This window comes from Apodemus sylvaticus, chromosome 11 (assembly GCF_947179515.1).
Source record: "Apodemus sylvaticus chromosome 11, mApoSyl1.1, whole genome shotgun sequence".
Taxonomy (NCBI): Eukaryota; Metazoa; Chordata; class Mammalia; order Rodentia; family Muridae; genus Apodemus; species Apodemus sylvaticus.
This window is the reverse complement of record NC_067482.1, coordinates 8113260-8134320: the sequence shown is the minus strand read 5'-3', so window position 1 is coordinate 8134320 and position 21061 is coordinate 8113260. Positions and strand designations below refer to the sequence as shown.

The 21061-nt window shown below is 48.6% G+C and overlaps 1 protein-coding gene across 1 annotated transcript in view; it reads left to right on the top strand.

Moving 5' to 3' along the window:
- The first annotated feature begins 4212 nt into the window (after positions 1 to 4212).
- Positions 4213 to 21061, top strand: part of Cds1 (CDP-diacylglycerol synthase 1) — a 56482-nt gene continuing 39633 nt past the window's right edge. Inside the window, exons 1-2 of the mRNA XM_052198911.1 lie at positions 4213 to 4576; positions 20898 to 21025. Of these exons, the coding sequence (XP_052054871.1) occupies positions 4460 to 4576; positions 20898 to 21025 (245 nt within the window). The 5' untranslated portion in view covers positions 4213 to 4459. The remainder of the gene's footprint in view (positions 4577 to 20897; positions 21026 to 21061) is intronic.

The following is a 21061-nucleotide window of genomic DNA, read 5'->3' as shown; positions in this document are numbered from 1 at the left end:
CCTGGGAGAAACCTCAGACCCAGTGATGGACTTCCTCCAACAAGACCATACGGCCTATCCCTTTCAAGTCGTGCAGCCACCACGCAGCGCCCCTCTCCTCCCCCCACCAAGCATTCAAATCTACAAGCCTATGGGGGCCATTCTTTCTCAGAGGCTTTTTGAAGGGATCACAGTCAGCCTAGATGAGAAAAGTTCATTGAAACTATACATACATATTTATATACTGAATTACATGCATTATGTTTCTTTTCTTTTTTTGGTGAGTAGTTAATCATACGATTTCCTGTGGCTTTCTTTCTTTTCTTTTCTTTTCTTTTTTTTTTAGCCACCTACATTGTTATTTAACCTCCCTCTCCCTCCTCCCACCCATATTTACCTCATTTTCTCTTAAATTGGAAATACTTACCTCCAACTTATAGAGAGAGCTGAGAGGGACAGCGGGGAAGCTAGGTCAAGCCAGGAAGCTATAGGAAGGGTATCCAGGCAACCAGAAGTACTTGGCAAGGCGGAGTTTTTCTTCCCTTGGTAAGCTGTGGAGGGTAGAGACAAGTACCTCAGAACCTTTGTGGTGGGAAGCAAGCTCAAATTCCCACTTAAGAGTGGGACTTGCCTCAGTCTGCAAACCTTGGGAGGCAGCTCTAGGCGGAGCAGTAGCAGGTATCTGCCTCTCCTGCTCATGTCATTGTGAGCAATGGGGCAAGTTAAAATCCAAACTAAGATAGATACCATATAAATAACAAACTAACATACCATATAAATAACAAACTAAGATAGATACCACATAAATAACAAACTAAGATACCATATAAATAACAAACTAAGATAGATACCACATAAATAACAAACTAAGATAGATACCATATAAATAACAAACTAGCATACCATATAAATAACAAACTAAGATAGATACCACATAAATAACAAACTAACATACCATATAAATAACAAACTAAGATAGATACCACATAAATAACAAACTAAGATAGATACCATATAAATAACAAACTAAGATAGATACCATATAAATAACAAACTAACACACCATATAAATAACAAACTAAGATAGATACCATATAAATAACAAACTAATACACCACATAAATAACAAACTAAGATAGATACCATATAAATAACAAACTAACACACCATATAAGTAACAAACTAAGGTAGATACCATATAAACAGCATCACTCCTTGTTTCCACACTCCCCTGAAAATCCCTTGCTAGGAGCTAAAAATTTCCAATCCCACTCAGTGTAGTGGCAACTCTTCAAACTAGCCAAAAAGTGTGCCTTGGCCCGGTGTCTCCCAGGTGCTCTTGGATTCCTGAAGCCCTCTGGCAGATCAAACTATAGCAAAACTGACAGGCGAGGTTTGGCAATTATTACATGTCAGATTTGTGTCATCAACCACAGATGCAATACGTGAAGAAAAATGAAAGATGAAAAGAAAAGGGGGTAAAAGACACTGAGAAAAGTCTGCAAACATAAGGTATAAAGAAGCAGCTGATGGTGGAATACATTTTAGATAAAATATAAAATCATTACTAGAACTTCTCTGAATACATGTTAATCTCTTTTTATGGGTAAAGTGAAAAATGAAGAAAAGTGGATTCCCATGTGTACTGGCTGGTTTGTGTGTCAACCTGACACAGGCTGGAGTTGTCACAGAGAAAGGAGCTTCAGTTGGGGAAGTGCCTCCATGAGATCCAGCTGTGGGGCATTTTCTCAGTTAGTGATCAAGGGGACAGGGACCCTTGTAGGTGGTGCCATCTCTGGGCTGGTAGTCTTGGGTTCTATAAGAGAGCAGGCTGAGCAAGCCAGGGGAAGCAAGCCAGTAAGGAACATCCCTCCATGGCCTCTGCATCAGCTCCTGCTTCCTGACCTGCTTGAGTTCCAGGCCTGACTTCCTTTGGTGATGAACAGCAAGGTGGAAATGTAAGCTGAATAAACCCTTTCCTCCCCAACTTGCTTCTTGATCATAATGTTTTATGCAGGAATAGAAACCCTGACAAAGATGCCATGTGTATTAGCCAGAGTTCTTTAGAGACACAGCATTGATTGAATGAATCTTTCCATTATCTATCTATCTATCTATCTATCTATCTATCTATCTATCATATCTATCATCAATCTATATATATTGACTTAAATGAAATCTATTAGAGTTGGCTTATGACCTTGCCACGGAGGGCAGAGTCAAGCTTGTCCATGTTCTTTACGGAAGCTGCTACCAGAATGTGTAACCCAAATGTCAGGTGGGCCTTCCTACCTCAAATGATCCAATCGAGAAAAATCCCTCACAGAGTTTTAGCTAATTCCAGATGCCGTCAAGTTGAGGACCAAGAATAGCCGTCGCACCATGTAAGTCGAAACATAAAGCACAAAGCATAAATGCCCAATAATTTCCTATCAGGCTATAGCTCTCTATCCATTTGTTTCTTCATTCACTTCTTCAACAGACACTGTTGACTGCTCTGTGTGTAGGGGCTGGCTCTGTGGCAAGCCTGTGGTTCCATCGATCATTCAGTGTCAATAACTACAATGAAGACAGAAATCACCATCTCAGCTGAACTTCAGGGAGTGGCAATCTTCAGGAGGGTGGGGGCACGGTGAAGGCTAGGCTCCGTCCTGTCCCTCCTCCCTGGGTGGAGAAGCACTGCTTCTGTTTTTCTCACTGACTTCTCTGGTTCCCACTTGCCTCTGTCATCCGGCTTTCCTCCTCTCCCACTGCAAAGGGAGAAGAAAGAAAAGAAAGAAAACCTAGAGACTATCTGTGGGAAGGAGAGAGGAGTGCTGAGCTACTGTGCCCTTGTAGGAAAGCATGCGAGTCTGACACTGTAACAGCTAAAGGGGGGGGGGCAACCTCCTTGCTATTTCTTTTATGGATGGGGACATAGGCTTACCCACTCACTAGAGGCCACAGACATAATTGGCACCACCGGGGTGCTCCTCAACTTCATGGAAGAAAGTTGAAAGGATCTCAGGTCCTCCTTTCTGCTGGATAGAATCAACAGCCAGAGCCAACCCATTCCAGCCTCTGTGACCCACTCTGCGGTCATTTTATCTTTCTATCCAGAAGTACTTTTTCCCTGGCCTTCCAAAAAATGTCAATCAATTGACCTAATTACTTGCAGTCGTCCGTTCCTTATGGAAAAACCACATCACGTCCATCTCATATCTTCCATTAGTTTTAAATGATATTTATCTATCTATATGTGTGGGTGTAAGCCCGGAGACCAGAGGACAGCTTTCTGAAGGCACTTCTCCAGGTCCATCACGTATGTAGGACCTGGGGATTGAACTCTGGTCATCAGGCTTAGCTGTGTCTCTCCCCGAGTCTGCTGTTTTTCATTGTCCTGACGTTTGTTTCTGCTGGTTAGTCATTGGGTTAGTTATTAGAATTTAAGAACAACATATTACTTATTTTTAGTAATGATCTGTTAAATTGTTGACTTGTTGCGATAAAGGTGCTCCTCTGTCTGGTTTGTATGAAGTATGGGAGTGTGTCTTTGGCCTTTAAAGACCTTTAAGGACCAGCTAATAAATATCTGTGAGAAAAAAAACAAAACAAAAAACTAAGCACCTGCTAACAGGATTAAACTAGAATTAGCACAGATCATGTGTCTATCCTGTTCCACCTTTAGAGTCTCAAGGTCCTTGTCTTTCAGAGAGGCAGCGGCTCCCTAGGGCATCAAAGGTTGTCTGTGGACCCTATGGTAGAAACACTGAGACGTAAATACCCGAGTTTCCCTAGCACAGAACCTGGGTATGAGACTGAAACTGTTGGCCAACTCATCCCCAGGAACTAGGGAGGTTAAACACTGGCTGGAACGCAGAGCCAACGGGTCTGTCCTGCCCAGCAAGTTTCTGCTTGAGGACGCCTGCGACGCTCCTCCACGCCGCGGCGTGTCAAGCTGGGCTGAGTCCCTTGGAGGAGTTGGTTGAACTCAGCCTGACATCCCTGCGCCGAGGACAACCCGGCGGCACCCCGGCTCGCCACCTCGTCCTCCAGCCCCTAGCTAGTCCCAAGTCCTCAGCTGGGCGCGCACCTTTCCGAGCCCCGACCTGCGCAAGGAGCCGGGGCGGGGCCAGAGCTTTGACGTCATCGCCCGGGGCGGGGCCTCGGGCACCGCAGTGCAGCGCGGAGGGGCAGGCGGGGCGGGGCCTGCGGCGCGTGACCGTGCTGCGGGAGCTCGGCGGGAAGGTGGGGCGGGCGGGCCGGGTGGCGTGGTCGCGAGGCGCGAGGGAGGGCCGGGCTGCTCCTCCGCCCCCTGGGGCCAGCGCGTCGAACCGCGCACCTGGCAACGGCGCCGCGTCCCCGCCCGCCCGCGCCGGTCCGCACCCCCTGCCGGCGGCCTCGAGCGCTCGCTCGTTGATGCCGTTCTGGGGGTGACCCGGCGCGGCTCCGCGGCGGCGGGGCGCTAGACGACGCCAGCCCAGCGACGCGGGAGCGGGACATGCTGGAGCTGCGGCACCGCGGGGGCTGCCCCGGCCCTGGTGGAGCCGGGACGCCGCCACCCCGCGAGGGAGAGGCGGCCGGCGGCGACCACGAAACCGAGAGCACCAGCGACAAAGTGAGTGAGTGCGGCGGGGGCAGGCTGTGCCCCTGGAGCGGGTGTGTCGCGGGGGGTCCTGTGCGTTCCCCGCCCCGGGGCGTGCGCGGCCGTGGCAGCCGCTCCGGAACCGGACTACACTCTAGCTTCTGTCCCCGATCTACTCGCTCTGGGGTCAGGATGGAACCCGTCCCCGCAGGCGCTCTGGCTGTCTTGTGGCTGCCGCCTCTCTCCCCTTTCCTCCGTAGGGTAACAAAGTTGGGAGTAAACTTAAGCCCGGCACCTTGGGTCCTAGCCTGTCATTGGAGCCTGGCGCAGACTGGCTTCTGGAGCTCCTCCAAGCTGCGCTTTCATTTCTCTGTTCTTTTTTTTCCGGCTGATAGATTTTCGGAGGGTTGAGGCTGTCGTATATGGGGAACATGTCAGTGCACCGCAAACGAGGCAGTTGTCCCATCGGTGGATTTCATTTAACAGAACAGGCTAATTCCAGACTTTAAACACCCCCACCCCACCCCCGCTTTAAAGAAGATGAACTTTGCTTCATATTTTGAAATATGCAGATATGTGCGATCACTATTATAGTTGAAGCTAGGTAGAGTCAGAAGTTTAGGTGTGTTTTCTGATAAACCGATGCCAGTAAGAACTTAGGAGGAAGAAAAAAAATGAAGTTTTATGGCTGCATGAACAAGGTAGATTGTGAAATTGGGCCAGAGAATAGATTTGCTATGTAAGTTTGTTTACAGAATTCCACTTCGCCTGAGAAACTCAAAACTTTTGATTCATTCTTGGAATTTTCCTTTTTGTGGTGCTTAGCGTGGTGGTGTCTGCTGTCATCCCAGCCCTGGGGGTAGGGGTGGAGGCAAGGACTGTCAAGACCATTCTCAGCTTTGTAGTAAGCTCAAGGTTGTCGCAGGTCTCAAATAAAAAAAAAAAAAGGCGGACAACCCAAATGGATTTGTGCGTCCCTTGGCCCAAGGTCAAGTTCTCTTGCCTTTTGGTAGTGAAACTAACTTCTATGTTTTCGGTCTTTTGCTTTGTGCTGTTCTGACGCCCTCTGGCAGTGTGACTGAGGGGAAGTCCCTCCCAAAACTGGCACAGATGAACTTGATGGAGCATGATTTACAAATCTGTGCCTCAACAACATGGTTAGCAATAAATAGTCGATTTTAGGAGCTCTCCTATTCTTGATGGATAGGAAGGTAAGATGAGAATCTGGGAAACATATGTGCCAAGGAATGGCACAGAACACACTTTCCAGCTGTGGAAGGTTGAAACACTGAAAGCTACGGGCTGAGAGCAGCTCCGTGAAGAGTGCCTTGGAAACCAGACCCAAAATAGAATTAATTAGGCTGGGATTTTGTTTTAGCACTGGTATCCTTTAGAATCAAGGAAATACCAGCCTCCTCATGTCGACTTCCTTAACTGGAGGAAGCTGATGAGTTTTTATTAAGACAAAACATGTTCTGGAAACTGGAAACGGTGCATAAACTAGCCTTTCAGTGTATTGGTTTTATTTTTAAGCACCGGAATGTATTTAAAATAGGAGCGGCTTCTGTATGGTGTCTTGACTCATTAGACTGATCCCTCGGTGACTGGCTTACCCCACCAGCTTGTTTGTTTATTTATAAACACTCTGCTGGCTGTCATTGAGCCATTGATAATAGCTCGGTGCACGCGGCTTTCCCAGATGCAGTGTGTGCAGCCGCAACTGACTTTGTCGACGTTTCTTAGCCGAGCGTGAGTGTGTTCAAACTGTGCTGAGATGTTCCTGCAGTTCTAGAGCCCCTTGTCAAGGAGCCCTTGGCTCTCTGAGCTTTCAGACGTTGAGCCCTTTCGTCCCCTCGCCCTTTCTTATCAGGGTGTGTATTTGAACACACCTATATTTCCAGGTCAAGGGCTATTTTTAAGTCCGCTGCCTGTTGGAGGCTGGTTAATATTTGGTCCATCGAAACTCTTTAAGTGTTGTTATGTTAAAGAGCCAGTTTTTTTAAAAAAAAAAGCACCTTTAGAAATTAACGCAGGAAGCAAAGGGGTATCTCACATCCCACATACTTGGAACTCCTGTGCCTGGTAGCCTGGTTAATGTGACATTTCTATTGTTCAGGGCCCTGAGACTTCTGCCACCAGACAGGGCTCTGTATGCTCCAGAGAATTAGCGTGTGAAAAAAGTGCTTCTTTCCCGCAGGCCCTGCTCTAGGATTTGAAACGCTGGAGTAGTACTTGACAGAGGACAAGGGCCCACCTCTGCCCACTCCCCACGCGGAAGCCATGTGTGGGCTGCAGTCAGTAGACAGCTGTGAAGGCTGTGTTAGCATGGAGGGCCTGAATGGACTTAATGACTGTAGGGGAAGCTCTAAGGAGGACGTGAGTGTTGAACTCGGAAGTAAAGATGCAGGGAGGGGGCATACAGGGGGGAAGATTAGTCAGGTGGACAGGCGTTAGGACTGGTTAGGGCCGGGTGTTGTAGTCAGAAGGCACGCAGAAGTGCCTCCCGACTCAGCATTCTAGAGACAGAACACAGAAATTAGAAATCCCAGACGGTAAACTGACTGGTTGGGAGGCGAGGTTGAACTCTTGAGAGCCCTGTGACCTTTAGTGTTCCTCTTTATTCATGGACTCTGGGAAGCTACCAGACACGGCTGTGCTGTTGGTTTCTGGTGAAGCAGCGTTTTCCTGTGGAGGCCCGACTGACCTGGAACCCACCTTCCTCCTTCTGTCTTTGCCTCCCCAGTGTTGGCCTTATGTGTGTGTCACCACACCAGGCTCCCCGTTGGGAGAGCAGTGGTCTGGAAGGTACTGGAAGGGTCAACCGCAAGAAGGGTATTTGTGGAGCCCTCCAGGGGAATTGATGGGATTACTAGTCAGTCTAGACGAAATGGTGTCCAACACTGGAGAGAGCCCCACCCCCCACTCCCCCACCCCCGCACCCCCGATGGTGGATGTCCGACCATTGTGCTTGTGGAAAGACTCATGAAAGAGTGTGTGAAAAGGGTTAGGGTTGTAAGGAGTAGCCAAGCTACGGAGGGTCCTGGGCGCTGAGGGAGGAGGGGTTGCTTAGAGAGTGTCATCAGAGGAACTTTAGAATAACAGCTGAGAGGCACACAGATTTTAGTGGTAGAGCTTAGCAGCGGGAGCCAGGCTTTCTGTTGCGAAAGGGCGAGGAACACGTATGGTAGCTGCTGTTGGGGAGTGGAAGGGGTTTTGGACTTTGCCCTCAAAGCCCAGGTAACCGTGCTGAGGAGATGTGAGAGCCAGAGGTGAGCGATGACTCACTACAGGACTGATACACCTGTGGACTCCTTAGAGACGGAGCGAGCATGCTCAGAGCCCACACAGCTCAGGCCAGAGGGGTTGCCCCCCGCCCGCCCCACACTCAGGACCAAGTCAACAATGGACCTGCCCCAAGAAACTGTCTGCACCTGATAGCTGCGTGCAAAGGGAGGATCAGCTTTCTCCAATAGACTGACCTTGGGTAGTCATCCTACCGCTGGGCAGGCAGAGGGGTGGGAGGTGTGAGGGGAAGTTGGGAGGGTAGGATGGGGAAGACCTGAGAGGAGTGGGGGAGGGGAAATGTGATCAAAATGCATTTATTTTCCATAAAAAGAGGATGAAGGAAGGCCTTTTCTTCCTCTGTGGAAGGGGGGGTGGTGTTCGTGGAAAGAAGTCAGTGATAGACAGGTAAGGTGCCCTAAGACACGTGGTGGCTAGCCCCTAAGCGCTAGCTGAGCTTGTGGAGCACACGAGGGAGTGACATATAGACTCATGCTTCTTGGAGAAAGAAACAGAGCAGAAATAGAGGCCACTGAAAACTGGCAATCCACGGACGTGTTCGCCTCGCGCCCTCCAGTTTCTCACTCAGACAAGGAACTCTGATGGATCTTAGAAACAAGTGTGCGTAAGCCAGATGCATGACACCGGCAGTATCACTTCTAATGCTCGGATGGTAAATGACCAGGGGTCAGCTAAGAGATGTATCAAACTATGCAGACTCTGCTGGCCACAGACTGTTACCTGCCAAATCCACACAGCTCCTAAGTTAGCTGTACGTCCAGGCTGTTGATGTTCGTAAGAGGGCTTCAGTTCACAGAGTCCCTTCCCAGTCTGTTTACCCATGCTCACGATGTGTGTTCTGAGTAATAGCAGAGGCGAAGAGCAGCAGGTGTCTTACAGCGGGAGAGCAGGCGGGGCAGAGCAGAGAACTAGAGAAAGTGGGAGGGCTTGGTTAAGATGGGAAACTCTCATGGCTAACTGTGTGGGATTGCGGAGACAGCCCAAAGGGATTTTGAGGAAGTTCAGCTTCTTCCAACCGAAGGAACTGCCGATCAGAGCTTCCTGTAGAGCAGCTGATGTGACATTCAGAAGTTCCCTCTTGGGGCCTGGAAGGAACGGCCTTCCTGAGCAAGTGCTTTCAAGGACTGTAAGCTCTGACACTAAATTTAGTCACTTGTGAAGTCATGGACATGTAGCCAGTAAACTGTGTCTTTCAAAAGCCTTCTTTCCATATTTGGAATTTCTAAAGAACAGCTTGATGTTACTGTGTGAAGTTTTACATTTCAGTTCTCTCTCTCTCTCTCTCTCTCTCTCTTTCTTTCTTTCTTTCTTTCTTTCTTTTTTTTTTTTTTTTGGTTTTGGTTTTTTTTGAGGCGGTTTCTCTGGATAGCTCTGGCTGTCCTGGAACTCACTCTGTAGACCAGGCTGGCCTCGAACTCAGAAATCTGCCTGCCTCTGCCTCCCAGAGTGCTGAGATTACAGGCGTGTGCCACCACTGCCCAGCTACATTTCAGGTCTTTAAGCAAATTCATCTTATTATCTTGAGAAAGTTCCTGTGGAATATTATCAGCTGTCTATAACCAATTATCTCTCTCTTCTACTAGAGTAGACTTTCTGATGCATGCAATCAATAGTGAACCTACTAAATCTAAATGTAATAGGGAAAGGTGGGGCATTTTATTTAATTAGCAATAGGACACGTCTTTGATGCCAGCCCTTGGGAGGCAGAGGCAGGCGGATTTCTGAGTTCGAGGCCAGCCTGGTCCACAGAGCACAGGACAGCCAGGGCTACACAGAGAAATCCTGTCTCAAAATGTAAAACAAACCTTTTTTTTTTTAAAAAACACTTTAGAGGTCTTTTATTTTTTGATAGCCTTCACGCTGTAGGCTCTCCAGGGATCGCCTCCAGCACACAGACTTCACACTGGTCCTTGCCAAGTTGCTCCTCTAGGAGGTGGAGAGGGTTGGCACTTGAGTTGAACCTGGTGTCTCTTGGCTTCCTTTTTAATCCTGGTCATTTTCCTTCACTCCTTAGCGATGCTCTTGTCTCTAGAGCGAGAGTTTACTAGGGTCAACGGTCTTTGATGCCCCAGACAAGGGTCTTGCTTCACAGTGCCAGTGCCAGCTGCAAGCTGGGTAGTGTAGACTCTTCCTGTTTATCATGGTGACATCTTTGGGGCATCTTTGTTGAGTATCACCCAGGCCCTCATTTCCACAGGGTCATCCTTTTTTAGAGGAGACATCCCAGGTCTCTCCTTTCTCTCTGTGTTGATCTCTTTGGTGGCTTTCTGTAGGACAATCATTCTGGCTAGAAGAGAGTAGATCAGTCCTTTGGAAAATGATCTTGTAAAGATATTATAATGATAATATTCAACAATAGAGTATATTTACTCTTTGTGTTTATATATTGACATATATCCATTTTTGCAAAATAGAGATTTATATACTCATATATGACTTAGCTACAAACATGAGTCGGCCGTGTCTATTTTCCCGTAACTATTCTGTGTTTGAAAAATACTATTTAAAAATATTTTAATTCAGTGCAAGGAAATAGATCATTGAGGATCTTCACACATTTTATGAGGCTTGATCTGGTTATCGCGTCTTGGGAATATAATTGCTCAGTGTGTCTCTAGGCCGGGCTCAGCTCAGATGCTGCCCTTCGAGGCTGGCATGCGCAGCCAGCAGGGGTGGCTTGTTGTAAATCCCTGGACTGAAAGCTGCTGGGAGTCTCCCCTTAAGGAGGCAGGGACCTTTGAATGCAGTTTCCTTAATACACAGAAATGCTTTTGATGACAGGACAGCTTTCCAGAGCAACCACTGTGCCCGCCTTCTCTGAGTAACCAGCTCAAGGACTTCTGCTATCTTACTGTCAGATTCTGGTCCCCCACAGACAGCTCCACATGCTGTGTCCTGAACTCCAAGAGGCCCAGGGATTTGGGCCAGTCCTGACGGGTGCCACCATTAGTGGTCTTGGTAATTTTTTTTTAACCACAGAGGGATCAAAGTTATTGTTCTAGTAATTGTTATGTCTGCCTAAGGGTTTGTCAGAACAAGAATTTAAACTCTGTTTTTTTTTTTTTTAAGACAGAGTAGTGGCTCTTCTTTTTTTATTTTCTTTTTATTTTATGTATATGAGTACACTGCAGCTGTCTTCAAACACACCAGAAGAGAGCATTGGATCCCATTACAGATGGTTGTGAGCCACCATGTGGTTGCTGGGAGTTGAACTCAGGACCTCTGGAAGAGCAGTCAGTGCTCTTAGCCACTGAGCCATCTCTCCAGCCCTAAACTCTGTTTTTAAACACCATATCGACGCACACAGAATGGAAAAGTCCAGTGCTCTGTGAGGGAGACTCTTACTTATCTTAAACGCTTGTGAACCTCATGGCTGCTTCTTGGTTGTGGCCCCTTTGTGATCCACCTGGCCCTGGGGGCACCAAGCCCATTGGTAAGATGTGGGCTCTCTGCCGGGCCACCCTGTTGTCCCGAGCAGGTTGTTTCAGACCCGCGGTGGTGCCGTGGAGGAGTAAACACTTATTAATCCAATCCTACCCTTGACATTTCACCTCAAGATGTAGAAATCCAGATGAGGAACAAAATTAGACTTCCGGCTCCGTCCTGGTTGTGCTTTTTATTTCCTTCCACCCACCTACAGTCTGGTGGAACCTTTTAGCAGACTATGGGATGGTGTATATGTAGGTTCAGGTGTGCGTGGGGTCAGGTACAGGTGGAACATGTGGAGTCTGGTGCATGTGGGGTCAGGTGCATGTGGGGTCAGGTGCATGTGGGGTTAGGTGCCTGGGGAGAGGTGCATGTGCAGTCAGGTGCATGTGCTGCCCCTGGATTCTGCCTGTAGCACTCCTGCTTGCGGGGACCGATATGTACCACATTCAGTAAATGCAGGACTGGTGCCTGGCACCTTGCAGCCACTCAGCTTGGTGACTTTTTTTTACCCTTCTCCTGATGGATTTAGCACATATGTTTGCCTCCTCAATCAGTATGTTGTTTAGTTTTAAACATCATCAATATCCAGTGCTTAGTTTTAAATAGTTACAAATATTCTGCTAAGCTTTCCTTGCCTGATTGTGGGTATGCAAGTTAGGGGTGAACGGCTGGAGACTACGCTGCGGCCATACCGGCTCTTGCCGGGAGCAGAGCTGCAGTCCTTTCCCTTCTTTGCTTTCTCTTTGGCACTGATGTGTAGTCCAGGCTGGCTTTGAACTTGCTGCGTAACAAGAATGCCCCTGAACTCTGATCCTCCTGCCTTTGCCTCCTGAGTGCTGGGATTAATGCCTATCAAAGCATGCATCTCTTAAAGTCGTCTTTCTACATAGCTACAACACCATCACAAGTTTAACAATTATCAAGTCTTACGTAGCTGGTCACAGTGGCACGCCCTCATGTTTCAACTAGCTGGGAGGTTGAAATGCGAGGGTCACTAAACCCAGGGCTGCAGGACTAGCCTCGTCAACACAGACCCATCTTTAAAAACCACCTAATCCATAGTCTATTTTTCTTACTGTCCTCAGTGCTTCTTCCAAAACTCCTCCTCCACTCCAAATCCGGATCCTGGCCGGTTCTCACCTTTCAGAAAGTACTGGGAGTAGGAAAAGTTCTTCTCAGTTGATCTGCTGTTTTTGATTTTCTGATGGATTAAGTGCTGAGAAAGCAGAGGCATCTCTCTGACAAAGCGCTCATAAGATCTCAGGTAAATCACGCCTTTGCTGCAGTAATTGTAATTAGCGACCGAATGGTGCCCTCTGTCATCCAGAGTTTCTCTGTCATCCAGTTCCTTTAGCCCTTCGGGGATCTTTAGTTCTAATTTGGATTTAAGACTTACATAAATGACACCATTAGACAGAGTGTAGTTTTAAGAATGCTCTATCTCCAGGGGGAGGCTACAGTGCACCCAAACTGCAGGAACATCTTAGAACAGACCCTGAGAGAAGGTGGGATTCGAATACTGCCTGCCCGCGGCATTTTAAATGGCAGAAGGTGCCAAGAACAGTGGTGTGGCCGCCCAGAAGGCTGGTAGCCACAGAGGTGACTGTCACCAGCCCCTCAGCATATCCTGAGTCCTCAGGTACAAGCAGAGCCGTGGGTGGAGAGGCCTGAGAAGGGAGTCATGCCAAGCCTGGCATGGCAGAGGCTGGCTGCTGGAGGGGTTCACTGGCAGAGGCTGGCTACGGCCGCTTTCTGGAAGCTCATTTCTGATAACTTATGTATCGGATCACCTCAGAGAGTGGCTCAGAACAGCAGAGACTTACTGTCTCCTAGTTTCGTAATCAGCGGTCTGAATGAGCCTCATGGGCTGAACTCAGGACTGAACCAGCAGGACTGTTTCTTCTAAAGACTTTTAAAGGGAGACCTGTCTCCTTGACCTCTCTTGCTCCCAGTCTTCCTGCATCTGATGGCTTGTGGCACCTCCACCTTTCTCAGAACCAGTTGGACTAACTGCTGCACCCTTGTGTCTCCTCAGACCCACTCTGTTCTCCCTTGTAACCACCAGGACAATCCAGGACAGCCTCTCCATCTCAAGGCCGGGTTGCTTGGCAGCTGCCATCACTATATTTCCTTCCCCCGCCCCCTGGCATCGGAACATAACATCTCAGAGGTTTCAGGATGCAGACGGGTGGGAGACTCACCCACATGTGGTTGGAAACCTCGCTGAGCACAGTGGGATGCTGACTGGACCATGCCCTTCCTCCCTGGCCCCTGCCCTTGTTCCCATGTTCTCAGTGTTCACTGTGGAGAAGTCTCAGCCCTCTGTGGGCCTCTCTTCTCAGTCTCCAGCGATACTCACTACATTTGAACACACAATGCTGTTGTTGGTTTAAGTTGCTATAATGAACTGTCACGGAACTGGTCAGCTTCAGGAACAGGGATTTATCTCTTACAGTCCTGGAGGGTTCTGGCCTCTCGCTCCCGGTGAGGGCGTTTTCATACTTACAGAAGGCACTGCTGCCTCTAAGTGTGGAGAGAGGACATCTGTCCTGTCCTATGAGGGCACTAGTTCTGCATCTGTGTGGTGTCCGTCTCAGTACTATCACATTGAACAGCAACAGGGGATGGCCTAGGGGGAGGAGGGGACAATCCACATCCACAGCAGGCACAGGTGGATGAGTTTTGACATATTTTTTTTTCCTGTTTAACCAGCACCACAATTAAAATAACGAGCACTGTCTTCTCCTGGAAGCTTCCCTCCCCCACCCCCCCCACCCCGTTTGCTGTTCTCTCCCCATCCCTGCAAGCCCACTGTGTGCTTTCTGATGCTGTAAGTTAGTTTATATTTCCTGGAATTTTGCACAAGTTCAGTGCCATGCAGGCATGGACTCCTATGCATGTTATATGTAAGTGGAGTGCTATGCAGGCATGGACTCATGCATATCATATGTAAGTGCATACAGGCATGGACTCATGCATATTATATGTAAGTAGAGTTTTATATGAATGCACTCATGCTTTATATGTAAATGCATACAGGCATGGACTCTTATGCATGTTATATGTAAGTAGAGTTCTATATGCATGTACTCATGCATGTCATATGTAAGTGCATACAGGCATGGACTCCTGCAGGTTATATGTAAGTGGAATGCTACATGCTATGAAGGCACGCCCTCATATCCACATTACACGTACATTTTGTCTGGCCCTTTTTCCTTTTCTAAGTTGTTTCGACAGGAACTTTGTCTCTCAGGCTGGCCTGCACTTGGCTCTGTGGTTAGGATGATCTTGAACTCATGCTCCTCCCTAGGATTAGAAGCATGTCGTCACACCTGGCTTCCAGGCCTTTCTGTTCAATATGTTGTTTTAAAGATGGACCCATACATCCTAGGTAGCAAACAGTAGTTCACAGAGGGAGAGGGAGAGCAAGCAGGAGTGATCGTGGGCGCACGTCACTGCGCGGAGTGACACCATCAGCCTGCTTCTCAGATACAGATACCATGAATTTCTGTGTACACCCACATACAATAGGATACATGCTTCCATCTTTCCTCATGAAATGCCGAGAGTGAGATGGCCAGGTCATCTGGAGATCATACATTTAATCTCCCAGGTGACTGGCAAGCTGTATTTGGAAGTGGCTACCCTTTTTGACACTTCCACCAGCAGCACACAGGGACAAAATGTCGCAGTTTCCAACACCTGATGTTGTATAGGTGTATATACACATGTGCGTGTGCGCATGTTCGTGTGTGTCTGGGTCTCTGTGTTGCCCAGGCTGGCCTCAGACTCACCGTGCTCCCCCTCAGCCTGCTGGCACATGCTGACTGTGCCCATGCCTATGCCCCTTTCCGGCTGTGCCTACACCTGTGCCACTTGCTGGCTTGTGTGCCTCTTTAGTGAGTTATAATGTGGGACATCTTGTGTTTACGTGCCATCTGCGTTGTGTTGGTGGTGGAGAGTGCTGCTAAAATCATTTGCTCCAGGCTTGTAATTGTTGACTGTGTTCCTGTGAACTTTGAGAGTTTTTGTATCTTGCAATCAGGCTGACACCAGCTGTGTGATTGACACATGACCTGTTATAGCTGTCAGGCTGTCCCCAGCTGTATGATTGGCAGATGCCTTCTTCTGTTTTTAGCAGTCAGGCTGTCCCCGGCTGTGTGATTGACACATGGCCTTTCCTGTTGTAGCAGTCAGGCTGTCCCCAGCTGTGTGATTGACACGTGGCCTTTCCTGTTGTAGCAGTCAGGCTGTCCCCAGCTGTGTGATTGACACGTGGCCTTTCCTGTTGTAGCAGTCAGGCTGTCCCCAGCTGTGTGATTGACACATGGCCTTTCCTGTTGTAGCAGTCAGGCTGTCCCCAGCTGTGTGATTGACACATGGCCTTTCCTGTTGTAGCAGTCAGGCTGTCCCCAGCTGTGTGATTGATGTGACACATGGCCTTTCCTGTTGTAGCAGTCAGGCTGTCCCCAGCTGTGTGATTGACACATGGCCTTTCCTGTTGTAGCAGTCAGGCTGTCCCCAGCTGTGTGATGCCTTCTCCTAGTCTTCGGTTTGTCTTTTCATTGTCTTAGCATCTTTTAAAAATGCTAAAGCTTGTTTTCTCTTGTCTTTTATGGAGCATGCTTTTGTTATCATATTTAAGAAAAGTCTTTGAGACCTAATCCAAGATTATCATCCAACAAAGTTGACGAGACCCAGTTGAGCACATATGTGTGGAGTTACTGCTGGACTCTGTTCCGGTGAGATCCTGTCTTGTTTCACAGCCACATGGCCTCGACGAGTGGCTTTGTGGGAGCCCCCCCCCCCCACACACACACACACACGCTGTGACCATCTCTGAGGTTTGTTCTCTCAGCGTCGCCTCAGCCCTTCCGTCCTCTACAGTCCCCGCACATTTTGAAGTTGAAGCAAATTTCTGTTTCTGAGGCTTGCCCGTCCACCGGGCTGCTCTCGGCCTAGGTCAGTGTGCAGATGGGCTTGGGAGCATATCCAGAGCTGTGTAACCCTGGGTGCTCTGCTTAGCTGCTCGGCCTACATTTCTGTCCTATGACATGGGAGTATTTCCTTTGGTGATCATACAAGGACTTGAATTGGTGTTGCTCAGGCACTGCAGAATCAGTGCCACTGTGGGTCGTGCTGGTGACCAGGGAAGTCTGCTGCAGCTTTCAGACAGCGTTAGCAGACTTTCCTCCCCTCCTGCTTTCCCCTCTTCTCTCTTTCTTTGTCTCTCCTCTCTCTCTCTTTCATTCTTTTTTCTTTTTCTTTTCTTTTCTTTTTTTTTTTTTTTTGTGGCTAGGGTAGAGTGGGTCTCTACCTAGTCCTGGAGCAGTCATATTTTTATTTGAGCTTTATGGCTAGCTTCCTTTTTATGAGAATAGCACCCCCTACTCAGAAGTCCTCATTTCACCTGGGGAAGGCACAGGTCCCAAGCCAGGGACTTAGCTGAGCTCACCTACAGCGAGGGAGGGAATGTGAGATCACATTTTAGTGTGAAATTGTAGCTGGGCCGGCAGACTGGGTTCCCTCAGGTGTGCTTGCTCGGGGTCGGCACCTTGGCATCAGGAGTGACTCTGTGGTCAGCATTCTCTCTCCAAGGATGTGGAGTAGTAACAAATACAGACTGGCAAACACCCTCCCTAATAAAGAGAATTCTGGAAACATAGCTGAAGCGTGCCTAACCTGGAGCCCAGAGTTAGAGAAGAAGGTTCTGGAGAGGTGGCCCTGCAGGTGATGTCAGATGGTGTCCCTGCAGGAGGAATGGGGCAGGGAGGACGGGCGAGAGAGGGGCATAACTTCACACTGGGAATAAGCATCTGGGTGCAGCAGAGAGGATGACACCTTGTGAAAAGTGGGGCGTCAAGCAGGGGACCCACAGGATCATGGTCCCCCCCCAGTCCCCCCTCGAGCCGTGTACCCCTCCCCCCCTCCCCCCCGGGGAAACAGCCTAAACAACACAGTGATTTGCCTTCATCCTGGTATGTTTTAGCAGGGGAGTAATAATATCTTATTTGTGGCTTTGTAGAGTAGTTTTGGCCACAGTGTGCACAGCAGGCTCAAGTGGGCAGTCAGGAGGCTGAGGCAAAGGAGAGAGGGTAATGTCGGAAGGGCTGCTGCTGATGGAAGGGGAGGCCAGAAGGCAGGTTCTGTGGAGACTCAGTACTTGCTGTGTATCAAGGAAAATGCCCATAAGATGGATGCCCAGGTTTTTTTTTTAACGTAGTTTACTTCTGTTACATGTGTGTGCGTGCACATGTGTGTGCACATGCCATATCACACATGTTATGGTCAGGAGGCAGTTCCCCACTTTCACTGTTGGTTCTGGGCATTGAGCCATCTTACTGTGCAGATTCTGGGTTCTGACTGGAGACTGAACTAATCAGCAGAAAGGTATGGCTACGGCTCTCCTAAGCTGGAAACAAGGAAGGAGGCAGGGGGCTGGTGCGGAAGAGGCAGGTTGGTCATTTCTGTTGCAAACCTGGTGATCGTCATGGAAACCTGGACCAGGCCGATTGGGAGCTAAAGGTACAGGTCCCTGGTCTGGAGACAGGAAGAGGAATTCGCACAGGCTTGGGTGTCATGGGCCTGAGACACAAAGATGTTTGAGAACCATCTTTAAACTACAGGTTCGGTTAAAAAGCAGCCTGGAGTGCCTGAGCAACACGCTTCTCAGATACCGATTCAAGTCCTTGTACGATCACCAAAGGAAATAACTCCAAGGAAAGCTGCCAGTTTGCTTTTCAAAGTCATTTGAACACACTCAGCATGTGTCCATGCTGGGCAGCTGCTCTGTCGTTTGAAGTGCTCCTTCACGTGTTCTGATGTCCTTTAAAGTCCACTGCCTTTGTAACAGAGGGTCCATACCAGGAATTCAGTTCCGATGTTTAACTAACGGTGGTGTAGCATGCTGTGTTTGGGGATTGCCTTTTATTCTTTAGTTATGATGAGATTAAATCTTAAATTTTAGATCATGCTTCTCTAAAGGATGTAAGGTAAAACTCAGAACTCAAGGAACAGCAAGAGAAAGGTGGCGGAGAGGGCAGCGAAGCGCTCGGGTTTCATTTCAGTTGCCGTGAAAAAAAACTTTCTAGAACAAGCAATGTTGCTGAGAGAAGAGGTTTATTTTAGGTTGGACTTCTCAGTCCATCACTGGTGGGCAAGTCACAGGAGTCCTAAACAGCTAGCCACACCACGCCACGCCACGCCACGCCACACCACGCCCACCACCCCCACAGTTAAGAGCAGGGAGAACAAAAATGCCTGTAAGGTGCTGCCTGTCTGCCTGCTAGCCGGTATGTAGGACTCAGACTGACTGACCCTTCAGGGCTGTCTTAGTTACCGTGATGAAAAACCTAATCCAAGGCAACTTAGAAAAGGAAACATTTAACTGGGGACTGGCCTAAGGTTTCAGAGGTCAGTTCATGAGCATCACGGTTGGGAGCACGGTGGCAGGCCAGTGTGGCCCCGGGGCAGTGGCTGAGAACTTCCGGTCCTAGTCCTCAGGCAGCAGGCTGAGAGAGAGAGTGACTGAGCCTGGCACGGGCTTTGCCCACCTCCAGTGGCACACCTCCTCCAACAAGGCCATGCCTCTAATCCTTCCCGACCAGTCCCACCAAGTGTGTAAATACATGAGCCTATGGGGGAATTCTCATCTAGACCACCACAAGAATCTTCCCCAGGAGCTGTGCAGTCCACAGTAGTCTGGGTCCTCCAACATCAATAGCAGGTGGGACAACACCCCACCCCACCCCCATGCAAACCCACAGGCAAGTCTGAACTAGGTAACACCTCATTTAAACCCTCCCCAAGTTGGGTCAAGTTGACAGAACCAGCCTGCCCATATATACTGCTGACTATACTTGTATGTGCTTTGCAAAAATGTTGCTGATCTGAAGAGAAGGATTTGAATCCCAGCCCAGTGGTTTTATTTCCAAGCGGAAACTCAAGCCTTCATTCCCTTAGGGTCACGGGATTGGCCTTGTGCCAAACTGATTGTTGGAGTCGAGGTAGGGAGGGTCCTGGCAGCTCTGGACCCCCGACCTCGTGCTCTTTCGTGTCTGCGATTCTTTGGAGAGTCACTTCCTCTGTCACTGTCTGCGTTTCTACCTAGCTACCTCTCTGGATCTCTGAAGTTAAAAAGAATGGAAAGAGAAAGCATCCCTCTGCTTCCTGGCTGAGGAGTTGTGTGACCCCGCTCGCTGGCCACTCGTGCAGAGATACTCTTGGGGTTGATGTCAGTCTGCTTGTTACCTGTCAGCGTTTCCCTGTTTAAGCTGTTTTGGGGGTCATGTCAGTCTCATTTATCATTTTTGGCATAGCGAGACGTTTAACTTTATAGTTGTTAATAAAAGTTGCGTTTGTAGACTAACATTTGACTTGTGCTTTATGAAGTCTGAAAATTCGGCCTAAGTGCTAACATTTCATTTGGAAGGCCACCTGCAGGGTGGGCAGACTTGATTTAATCCTAGGAGCTCACCACGTGCTTGAATTTGCCATGGCCTCAGCATTATATTAAATGCTTCATCTTGGGATGTAGGTGCAGTTAAAATGGCGATAAGATTTGCATAAGATTTGGAGCTGAAGAAGTCTCATTTGGGTTGCGAGTCCTTGCCTGACCTCTGCTCAGGACCGCTGTCCTTGTCTGTTGGGAATCTGCCCTCCCTGTTAAGGCTCCCTCTAGCTCTCACCCCGTGGATCATTTCCTTACTGGAGGCTGTTGGTTACAGGAGCCTGGCTAGCTAAGAGGAAGGGGTAAAGATGAGGGAAGGCTGTAAAGTCAAGACCAATGGCAGAACCACAGCGACTCCCGTGTTTGTTCTCACAGATGCTGTGGCTACCCTATCCCGAAAGTTCTGGGATGGCCTTTGTCCCAGAGACCCTGAGCTCCCATGGCCTACAGTGCAAACATGACAGTTGCATGTGTGGGCTCTTAAAAGTTAGCTTGGATATTAAATACCTTAAACCTGACAGCCAAAATCACGCCCTTGACCACTGTTCATCTGTTGGAAAGAATACGGTATCTGTTTGACTCGCTGTGCTGGTACGGTCCACCTGGCTATGCCCAGGACAGCCCTCAGATTCCTGATGCTGGGATGTTAGTCAAATGAAAACAGTCTGAATGGCTGCTTAGAATCTATAGAAATAACCCTGTTCTCCCAGGTGAGAAACAAACAGTAAATATTTAGTTCTGTCAGTAAACATCTGACTTAAGAAGCAATCAGAGTCGTTCTTATGTCTTTTGTCTAAAGTAATCTTTTATTTTGGAATTTTACCAAAGATAATAAAGCTTGCTTAGCAAGAAACCATGGCCGCGCTCCGGCATCTGATCAAGGCTGATAGTGTCGTCTTTGTCTTAGATTATGCAACCATGTTTTGGCACACGGAGCAATGAGAGAACGCACTGGCCAGCATGTGCTGTTTCAAAGAACACTTCGCCTCAGGAATGGCAGTGCACACCTAAAACCCAGCACTTGACAGGCCACATCAGGAGGACCAGAGTTTGAGGACCACAGGGGCCTGCCCAGTGAGCTCCAGGTCATCCTGGGGCTGCTCTGGGGTTCTGTCTCAAAATAAATGTATGTGTGAATACGTTACAAATAGTTCTCCCTTTTAATTTTAGGAAACAGATATCGATGACAGGTATGGGGATCTCGATGCCAGAGGAGATTCCGATGTTCCTGAGGTCCCACCATCCTCAGACAGGACCCCCGAGATTCTCAAGAAAGCCCTCTCCGGACTGTCTTCAAGGTAGGATGGGTTGAAGCCATGTCATCTCGCTGCCCA